Raw genomic sequence first — 11,432 nt, forward strand, 5'->3', positions numbered from 1 at the left:
TTGTTTTAGGTAGAGACACCAAGACACCAACAACTCTGCCCAAGAACATCCCCATTTCTGTCCCCGGACCCACTTCTGGCACCCAATCCACAAGTAAGAAACTTGTTTTTGTGTCTCCTTTTTTCCTTTCCTAAACAATAATTACAGGGAAGTCACTCCATGAGCTGAGATATATTATTTGAAGGCACCTTTTGCCTTTTACTGTTAGTTGTTTTGATGGTTCTTAATGGGCAGTAGGGGTAAGAGATACACCAGTCAGGTCAAGCTAAGGAAAGGAAGCTACACCTGTCAGTGTTTTACTGAAAATTGTGGGAGTTGGAGAGGAAATGGGGTTGGGGCAGCTAAGGATGAACTGATGAACTAAACAATTGCATTTTCCTTTTGCTTGTTACTCTAGGCAAAGAAATCAAGAAATCCAAATTGATTCGAAGCCACTCTTTTAATAATCAAGCTTTTCATGCAAAATATGGCAACTTAGACAAGTGTGCTGGGTATGATCTGTCAGCTACTCACATTTTGACTTAATTTTTATTTATTTTTTTATTAATTTTTATTGGAGTATAGTTGCTTTACAATGTTGTGTTAGTTTCTGCTGTACAGCAAAGTGAATCAGTTATATGTATACATATATCCCCTCTTTTTTAGATTTCCTTCCCATTTAAGTGACCACAGAGCATTGAGTAGCGTTCCCTGTGCTATACAGTAGGTTCTCGTTAGTTATCTATTTTATACATAGTAGTGTGTTTATGTCAATCCCAATCTCCCAATTCATTCCGACCTCTCTTCCCCCTTGGTATCCATAAGTTTGTTCTCCACATCTGTGTCTCTATTTCTGCTTTGCAAATAAGTTCATCTGTACCATTTTTCTAGATTCCACATATAAGTGATATTATACAATGTTCCTTTTTCTATTTCTGACTTACTTCACTCTGTATGACAGTCTGTAGGTCTATCCATGCCTCTGCAAATGGCACTATTTCGTTCCTTTTTATGGCTGAATAATATTCCCTTGTATATATGAACCACATCTTCTTTATCTATTCCTCTGTTGATGGACATTTAGGTTGCTTCCATGTCCTGACTGTTGTAAATAGTGCTGCAATGAACATTGGTGTGCATGTGTCTTTTTGAATTATGGTTTTCTCTGGGTATATGCCCAGTAGTGGGATTGCTGGGTCATATGGTAATTCTATTTTTAGTTTTTTGAGGAACCTCCATAGTGTTCTCCATAGTGGCTGTACCAATTTACATTCCCACCAACAGTGTAGGAGGGTTCCGTTTTCTCCACATCCTCTCCAGCATTTTTGTTTGTAGATTTTTTGATGATGGCCATTCGGACTGGTGTGAGGTGATACCTCATTGTAGTTTTGACTTGCATCTCTCTAATAATTAGTGGCGTTGAGCACCTTTTCATGTGTTTCTTGGACATCTGTATGTCTTCTTTGGAGAAATGTCTATTTAGGTCTTCTGCCCATTTTTTCATTGGGTTGTTTTTTTTTTTTGATATTGAGCTGCATGAGCTGTTTGTATATTTTGGAGATTAATCCCTTGTCAGTTGCTTTGTTTGAAAATATTTTATCCCATTCTGAGTGTTGTCTTTTCATTTTGTTTATGGTTTCCTTTGCTGTGCAAAAACTTTTAAGTTTAATTAGGTCCCACTTGTTTATTTTTGTTTTTATTTTCATACTCTAGGAGGTGGGTCAAAAAAGATCTTTCTGAGATTTATGTCAGAGTGTTCTGCCTATGTTTTCCTCTAAGAGTTTTATAGTGTCTGGCCTTACATTTAGGTCTTTAATCCATTTTGAGTTTATTTTTGTGTGTGGTGTTAGGGAGTGTTCTAATTTTATTCTTTTACATGTAGCTGTCCAGTTTTCCCAGCACCACTTACTGAAGAGACTGTCTTTTCTCTATTGTATATTCTTGCCTCCTTTGTCATGGATTAGGTGACCATAGGTGTGTGGGTTTATCTCTGGGCTTTGTATCCTGTTCCGTTGATTTATTTTTCTGTTTTTGTGCCAGTACCATACTGTCTTGATGAATGTAGCTTTGTAGTATAGTCTGAAGTCAGGGAGCCTGATTCTTCCAGCTCTGTTTTTCGTTCTCAAGATTGCTTTGGCTATTCAGGATCTTTTGTGTTTCCATACAAATTGTAAAATTTTTTGTTCTAATTCTGTGAACAGTGCCATTGGTAATTTGATAGGGAGTACATTGAATCTGTAGATTGCTTTGGGTAGTATAGTCATTTTCACAGTATTGATTCTTCCAATCCAAGAACATGGTATGTTTCTCCATCTGTTTGTGTCGTCTTTGACTTCTTTCATCAGTATCCTATAGTTTTCTGAGTACAAGTCTTTTGTCTCCTTAGGTAGGTTTATTCCTAGGTATTTTATTCTTTTGTTGCAATGGTAAATAGGATTGTTTCCTTAATATCTCTTTATGATTTTTCATTGTTAGTGTATAGGAATGCAAGAGATTTCTTTGTATTAATTTTGTATCCTGCAACTTTACCAAATTCATTGGTAAACTCTACTAGTTTTCTGATGGCTTCCATGTATGGTATCATGTCATCTGCAAACAGTGACAGTTTTACTTCTTTTCCAATTTGGATTCCTTTTATTCCTTTTTCTTCTCTGATTGCCGTGGCTAGGACTTCCAAAACTATGTTGAATGATAGTGGCAAGAGTGGACATCCTTGTCTTGTTCCTGAACTTAAAGGAAATACTTTCAGTTTTTTTACCATTGAGAATGATGTTTGCTGTGGATTTGTCTTATATGGCCTTTATTATGTTGAGGTAGGTTCCTTCTATGCCCACTTTCTGGAGAGTTTTTATCATAAATGGGTGTTGAATTTTGTCAAAAGCTTTTTCTGCATCTATTGAGATGATCATATGGTTTTTATTCTTCAATTTGTTAATATAGTATATCACATTGATTGATTTGCATATATTGAAGAATCCTAGTATCTCTGGGATAAGTCCCACTTGATCATGGCGTGTGATCCTTTTAATGTGTTGTTGGATTCTGTTTGCTAGTATTTTGTTGAGGATTTTTGTGTCTGTGTTCCTCAGAGATATTGGCCTCTAATTTTCTTTTTTCGTGATATCTTTGTCTGGTTTTGGTGTCAGGGTGATGGTGGCCTCGTAGAATGAGCTTGGGAGTGTTCCTTCCTCTGCAATTTTTTGGAAGAGTTTGAGAAGGATGGGTGTTAGCTCTTCTCTAAATGCTTGATAGAATTCACCTGTGAAGCCATCTGCTCCAGGACTTCTGTTTGTTGGAAGATTTTTAATCACAGTTTCAATTTCATTACTTGTGATTGGTCTGTTCATATTTTCTGTTTCTTACTGGTTCAGTCTTGGAAAGTTATACCTTTCTAAGAATTTGTCCATTTCTTCCAGGTTGTCCATTTTATTGGCATATAGTTGCTTGTAGTAGTCTCTTATGATCCTTTGTATTTCTGTGGTGTCAGTTGTAACTTCTCCTTTTTCATTTCTAGTTTTATTGATTTGAGTCCTCTCCCTTTTTTTTCTTGATGAGTCTGGCTAATGGTTTATCAATTTTGTTTATCTTCTCAAAGAACCAGCTTTTAGTTTCATTGATCTTTGCTGTTGTTTTCTTCATTTCTATTTCGTTTACTTCTGCTCTGATCTTTATGATTTTTCTTCTACTAACTTTGGGTTTTGTTTGTTCTTCTTTCTCTAGTTGCTTTATGTGTAAGGTTAGGTTGTTTGAGATTTTTTTTGTTTCTTGAGGTAAGATTGTATTGCTATAAACTTCCCTCTTAGAACTGCTTTTTGTTGTATCCCATAGGTTTTTGGTCGTCATGTTTTCGTTGTCATTTGTTTCTAGGTATTTTTTGATTTCCTCTTTGATTTCTTCAGTTATCCATGGGTTATTTAATAACATATTGTTTAGCTTCTATGTGTTTGTGTTTTTTACAGTTTTTTTCCTGTAATTTATTTCTAATATCATAGCGTTGTGGTCTGAAAAGACGCTTGATATGATTTCAGTTTTCTTAAATTTACTGAGGCTTGATTTGTGACCCAAGATGTGATCTATCCTGGAGAATGTTCCATGTGCACTTGAGAAGAAAGTGTATTCTGCTGCTTTCGGATGGAATGTCCTATAATTATCAATTAAGTTTATCTGGTCTAATGTGTCATTTAAGGCTTGTGTTTCCTTACTAATTTTCTGTCTGGATGATCTGTCCATTGGTATAAATGGGGTGTTAACGTCCCCCACGATTATTGTGTTACTGTTGATTTCCTCTTTTATGGCTGTTAGCGTTTGCCTTATGTATTGAGGTGCTCCTATGTTGGGTGCATAGATATTTACAATTGTTATATCTTCTTCTTGGATTGATCCCTTGATCATTATGTAGTGTCCTTCCTTGTCTCTTGTAACATTCTTTATTTTAAAGTCGATTTTGTCTGATATGAATATTGCTACTCCAGCTTTCTGTTGATTTCCATTTGCATGGAATATCTTTTTCCATCCCCTCACTTTCAGTCTGTATGTGTCCCTAGGTCTGAAGTGGGTCTCTTGTAGACAGCGTATATATGGGTCTTGTTCTGACTTAATTTTCATTTTATAGTCATACATCTTTATGTGAAATGTTTACATTATTAAATAAAATCAGGATTAATTTTTAGGTTTTTATAGGTCAGTAATTTCTAAGTTATCTTCTATAAAGATTTCATGTTAAAAAAAAAAAGTAGTCTATGAATTTGCATAAGAAATAGGTATCCTGGAATTCTAGGAAGACTACTGCCCTGATGCTTTATAACAACATCATGGAGTTCGTGTACTGTTTATGCTATATCACCTATGCCACACAACTTCTAAATGGGTATGAACGTGCCCCATTTACTAAATGGATGTGGACACCCGTTTGCTGCTAGTGTTGTTTCTGTCCGTAAAGAAGCCACTGGCCTGTTTCTGTGGTAAAGTGGTGACAACAGAGTTCTCCTGATGGTAGATGAATGTGTAGTCTCCCTTTTGGCCCAGAACACAAAATTATAAACAGTTAAGATTAGGGGAGAATCAGCATAAATTAAATGACCATGAATTTTATATATATTGTACACATGTAGTATATAACAGCTGTATATCAAGTGGCAAACAAAGTAATTTTAAGGGAACATAAATGTCTTCAAAACTATTTATCAAAAAAAATAACATGTTACAGGAAAAATGTTTTTCTTTTATTATTTTTATCTTTTTATAAAAGATTAAATAAAAAGCTTATTCTAGATTTTCAGCTATGTTTTTGGACATTATTGGTAGATCCTTCTAAAGTTCCTAGCCAATAAGGTGATCTCCAGATGGACAAAAGAGATTAGAACTAAAGATAAGTTATTTCCAGGAAAATTTTATCCATATTACCTGTTTTGGCTGAGCATCAATAGAAAACCTGTTATTTTGATGTAGCAGAAGCTTAAGGAAATGATTTTAAGTTAAAGACAAAGTAATTATTGTGAGGCATGGAATGTAAAAAATAAATGAGAAATAAAAATAGCAAGCATGTTTCATAAGAAGTAGAGGAAAGCATTAAAAAAAAGATTAGGAAAGACCTAGTGCTAGATGACTGGGATTGAAAGAAGCATATTCTTGTATTTTAACTAAATCATGTTCTTTTCTAGTAAAAGTTCTACAGCAGCATATACACCTTCTGTCTCAGGGTTAACAAAGACTTCTGTGATTTCACTAACTGGTAAGTAGAAATCTGAGCTCTTCAAAAAATTGTTAAATTTAATAAAATATGATTTTCCTTAAATGACCCATTTCTTTATTTCTAGATACAGTTTCCCTAAATTTATATCTTTATCAAATAGCAAAGAAATTAAACTTTTCCCTAGCAATTAAGAAGATGCTTAACAATACTATTTTGTTTTCACCGTGTCAAGAATCAGAGTTCAATATTTGCAAAAGAGGAAAAGGACAAAATAAGATAGGTTTTACCATGGTCTGAGGACCTAATGAGGCATAGACTAAAAGTTTTTGCAATAATTTTTAAGGAAGTTAAAAACAACAGGGCTTCACTGTGGATCATATGCTGCTAAACAGTTACAATATTATGTATTTGAAAGTTTATACCAGGGGTAAAGGGCCACATGATAAATATTTTGGGCTCTGTTGGCCAATTGGTTTCTGTCACAATTACTCAACTCTGGTGACAGAGTAAAAGCAGCCATAGACAACACATAACAAGGAGGTATGGCCTTTATTGGGCACAATATTGTTGTGTCTCAGGGAACAGGGAGGCCTGAGGAGGAGAGAGATGGGGGAATGGCCAGTAAGTGGAGCAATCAGAACAGACACAACATAAATTGATTAAGTTTGCCGTCTTTTTTTTTTTTTTTTTGACAAGTGTTTTTTTTTTTTTAAAGGGAACTTTATTTTTATTTATTTATTTATGGCTGCGTTGGGTCTTCCTTGCTGTGTGGGCTTTCTTTAGTTGCAGTGAGCGGGGGCTACTCTTCGTTGCAGTGTGCAGGCTTATTGCGGTGGCTTCTCTTGTGGAGCACGGGCTCTAGGCACGCGGGCTTCAGTAGTTGTGGCACATGGGCTTCAGTAGTTGTGACATGCGGGCTTCAGTAGTTGTGGCTCACAGGCTCTAGAGCACAGGCTCAGTAGCTGTGGTGCACGGGCTTAGTTGCTCCGCGGCATGTGGGATCTTCCTGGACCAGGGCTCGAACCTGTGTCCCCTGCATTGGCAGACGGATTCTTAACCACTGCACCACCAGGGGAGCCCAAGTTTGCCATCTTATGTGAGTGTGGTTCATGGTGCCCCAAGACAATTGCAATAGTAACATCAAAGATCACTGATCACAGACCACCATAAATATAATAATAATGAAACAGTTGGAAATATTGTAAGAATTATCAAAATCTGACGTGAAGACAAGAAGCGAGCAAATGCTGTTGGAAAAATGGTGCTGTTAGACTTGCTGGGCGCAGTGTTGCCACAAACCTTCAATTTATAAAAAAAACGCGTTTTCTGTTCTATCTGCAGTAAAGTAAAGAGCAATAAAACAAGGTAGGCTTGTGTATGATATGCAGATTCTAAAACTTAACATCCAAAGCCTTAAATAAAAGCATGTCTCTCATAAGGGTAAATTATTTATTAAAATATTTGAAAAGTATTCTATCTTAAAATTTCGGTATTATTTTGGGGAGAGGGAATAGGTTGAATGAAATATCTCCTAGGTTTCTTGATTAGAAAAATGTGCTTATTACTTATTATTTATTACTTATTGAATTACAGACTGAGGAAAAAGTCACTATACAATTACATATCTAATCTACAAAGAGAAAATGGGAGCAAAATGTCTCTTAACAAAAGTATTAAGTGTTTACAGAGAGAAGAGATTTTATTTACTTTTGAGGCTTAAGACGGGCTTCAGGATGATTATCATTTGGGGTGAACCTTAAAGTACGCTAGGATTTTGACAGGCAGAGATGGGTATGGAATACTGTCCCATGCAGAGGACCTGTCAGAAGCAAAAGCTGACTGTTGTGTCTTCAGGCAGCAACAGCAGGCTGTTTGGCTGTAGCACGGAGAGGGTGGAGGGGGAGTAGTGTTAAATAAAATAAAGGTAAGGTCAAGTGTAGAGCGGAAGATCTAATTGATGCTTTTTACTTAAGGTGAATCCACCCATCATCAATTGCAGCATTCCAAAGCTATGTGGGCACCACAGACTGGGGGAAATGTAAAGGGAATTCTAGTAAGGATTCAGGGAAACACATTGCAATGTATCCATTTTTGGTGGGTATGAAAATTAGTGGAACCCTTTAGAAGCAGTTTGGTCAAGTTCATCAAGAATCCTAGTTTTAAAAAATAGTCTATGCCTCAAAAAATCCCATTTCTAGTGATCTGTCATGAAGTATAAATAAAACACATATAACGAGAAAAAATTTGTCACAGTGTTCCTCCTTGACATGATGTGATGAAGATGCTACTTTACCTTGTCTCATCCTCCCTCAAACCCGGAACCCTAGTCTAATTGTGAGAAAAGCGTCAGACAAATTCCAGTAGAGGCACATCCTACAGAATACTTGACCAGTACCCCTAAAAACTGTTAAGGTCATCAAAAGCAAGGAAAGGCTAAGAAACTGTCCCAGCCAAGGAGAGCCTAAGGAGACCTCACAAGTAAGTGTACTGTGGTGCCCTGGATGGGATCCTGAGACAGAAACAGACATTGGGTGAGACTGACAGAATCCAAACACACTGTGGATTTTTGTTAATAATGATGTGTCACCACTGGCTCACTAATTGTACCAAGTATACCATGTAAATGTAAGGGGTTAATAATAGGGGAACTAGGTGAAAGAGGTAGGTGGGAATTCTTTATACTCTCTTCTCAATTTTTCTGTAAATCTAATACTTCAAAAAATTGTCTATTTAAAGATAACATTTAAAATAACTTCAAAGATTTTAAATGCTCAGGGATAAATTTAACAAAATGTGTGCTAAATGCACACTCAGAACTTCCAAAATGTTGCTGAAAGAAATTAGAGAAGACATAAATAAATGGAAAGCTGTACCATGTTTATGGATTAGAAAACCTAATATTGTTATGATGTCAATTCATTTTAAATTGAGCCAGAGATTCAGTGCAATCCTGATAAAAATTTTGACAGTCTTTTTGAAATTTACTGTGTATTCAAATTCATAGAACTGAGTATTTTGGAAAAAAATTAAGTTAGAGAATGTCACTTACCTGATTTCATCATTTACTACTAAAGCTTCAGTACTCAAGACTATGTGTCCTGCTCTGACATACATAGTCAGCTGAGTTTCAACAAAGGTGATGTGATTGTATTTTTTTAAATGATACTAGAACAGTTGGATATCTGTAAAAAACCCAAAGAACTGAACCTCAATTCTTATCTCACAACTGTATACAAAATTAACTCAAAATGTATTCTAAACTTAAGCATAAAAGCTAAAACTCTGACATTTCTGAAGAAAATATAGAAGGGAGTCTTTGTGATTTTGGAATTGACAAAAGTTTTTCCAAACCATAAAGAAAAAAATTAACATATTGGACTTCATAAAAATTTAAAGTTTTAGCACTTTGAAATAGAGCATTAAAAAAATGAAAGGCAGGACACAGATTGGGAGAAAATATTCATGTTACATATACCTGACAAAGGACTTGTATCCAGAATATACAAAGATCTTTTTTTTTTTTTTAAGTTGAAGTATAGTTAATTTACAATATTCTGTTAGTTTCAGGTGCACAGCACAACGATTCAGTTATACATATATTCTTCCTCAGGTCCTCTTTCCTTATAGGTTATTACAAAATACTGAGTATAGTTCCCTATGCTATACAGTAGTTCCTTGTTGGTTATCTATTTTATTATTTATATAGCAGGGTGTATATGTTAATCCCAACCTCCTAATTTATCCCTCCCCCCCTTTTCCCGCCTTTCCCCTTTGGTAACCATAAGTTAGTTTTCTGTGTCTGCGAGTCTCTTTCTACTTTGGAAATAAGTTCATTTGTATCTTTTTTTTCTTTTTTTTAGATTCCACATATAAGCAATATCATATGATATTTATCTTTCTCTGTCTGGCTTACTTCACTTATTATGATAATCTCTAGGTCCATCCATGTTGCTGCGAATGGCATTATTTTATTCTTTTTTTATGGCTGAGTAATGTTCTATATTCCACCACATCTTCTTTATCCATTCCTCTGTTGATGGACATTTAGGTTGCTTCCATGTCTTGGCTATTGTAAATAGTGCTGCAATGAACATTAGGGTGCCTGTATCTTTTTGAATTATGGTTTTCTCTAGATATATGCCCAGGAGTGGGATTGCAGAATCATATGGTAGTTCTATTTTTAGTTTTAAGAATATACAGAGGGGCTTCCCTGGTGGCGCAGTGGTTGAGAATCTGCCTGCCAATGCAGGGGACACAGGTTCGAGCCCTGGTCTGGGAAGATCCCACATGCCACGGAGCAACTGGGCCCGTGAGCCACAACTACTGAACCTGTGCGTCTGGAGCCTGTGCTCCGCAACAAGAGAGGCCGTGATAGTGAGAGGCCCGCGCACCGCGATGAAGAGTGGCCCCCACTTGCCGCAACTAGAGAGAGCCCTCGCACAGAAACGGAGACCCAACACAGCCAAAAATAAATAAATAAATTTATAAAAAAAAAAAAAAAAGAATATACAGAGATCTTTAAAACAAATCAGGCAACTGATTTTGAAATGGGAAAAAATTTGAACATGCACTTCATGAAAGAAGATACACAAATAAGTAAGTAAGAAGATGCTTAAGATCAGTAACCATTAAGAAATGCAAATTAAAGCAATGAGAACCCCCCCCCCCACACACACACACACAAGGAGATACCACTTCACACCCACTAGAATGACTAAAAAGACTCACAATATCAAGTGTGTGTGAGGATGTGGAGTAACTTTCCAGGACTCTCCTATGTTGCTGTTGGAAATGCAAAATGGTATAATCACTTTGGACAGCAGTTTGGCAGTTTCTTATGAAGTTAAATATACACTTACTATGTGATTCAGCAGTTCCATTCCAAGACTTTTACTGAAGAGAAATTAAAACATATGTCCATACACAGACTTGCACACAATTGTCCATAGCAGCTTTATTTGTAATAGATTACAAATTTTTTGGAAAAAAATCATAATGTCTGTCAATAGGAGAATGGATAGACAAATTTTGGCATGTCTGTGCAATGGGAATAGCAGTCAGCAATAAAAAGGATGAAGTATTGATGTGAATGAATCGCAGCATAATTATGCTGCATGTAAGAAGCCAGACAAAAAAAGCATACATACTGTCTGATTCCATTTATACAATATTCTATAAAATGCAAACTAATCTGTAGTGACAGGAGGCAGGTCCGTGGTTGCCTGGATTGGGGGAGGGGGGTGGAGGGAGGGATGACAAGGAGGCGGAGCAAACATCCAGTGATGGATGTGTTCACTCTTGATTGTGGTGATGGCTTCATGGGTGTATGCAAATGTCAAAACCTTAAATTTGTGCAATTTATTGTGTATAAATTATACCTTAATAAAGTTGACTTTAAAAGAAGGGAAACAAAGTCAGTTATCATTAACCTTCTCTAAGGTGCACATCTCTCTAAGTAGATTCCATCTGGCTGACTGTACACGTATTACTTTCAGATGATTCATTCCGGACGCGTAATGCCACTAGTGCTCCCAGTTCCTTTTCCTCTAATACTCCCCTGCCCAGCACCTCCCGAGGGACAGGCAACTCAGGTGATCCCAAGAGCAGTGGAAGTAAAGATACACAACCACGGAAGGCTGCCTTGTAAGTAATCCAGTGATGTACTGCTAAGTGTTTTATTCTGTTCTTTTTCTCAGTGGACTTTCCTTCCCACTTAAATACTTTCCAAAGAATAGAAGATGTCTGTAATGAGGCAATGTCA

General features: G+C 36.4%; 1 protein-coding gene across 3 annotated transcripts in view; it reads left to right on the forward strand.

Annotated features, from left to right (window-relative positions):
• The window catches only part of PPP4R4 (protein phosphatase 4 regulatory subunit 4), a 115,223-nt gene that overhangs the window by 100,754 nt on the left and 3,037 nt on the right, over positions 1 to 11,432 (forward strand). For all 3 annotated transcript variants that reach the window (XM_059914920.1, XM_059914921.1, XM_059914922.1), the window contains 4 exons: positions 10 to 93; positions 398 to 491; positions 5,640 to 5,710; positions 11,167 to 11,314. In XM_059914920.1, coding sequence (XP_059770903.1) covers positions 10 to 93; positions 398 to 491; positions 5,640 to 5,710; positions 11,167 to 11,314 — 397 coding nt within the window. The remainder of the gene's footprint in view (positions 1 to 9; positions 94 to 397; positions 492 to 5,639; positions 5,711 to 11,166; positions 11,315 to 11,432) is intronic.

The sequence above is a fragment of the Balaenoptera ricei genome, chromosome 2 (assembly GCF_028023285.1).
Source record: "Balaenoptera ricei isolate mBalRic1 chromosome 2, mBalRic1.hap2, whole genome shotgun sequence".
NCBI lineage: Eukaryota > Metazoa > Chordata > Mammalia > Artiodactyla > Balaenopteridae > Balaenoptera > Balaenoptera ricei.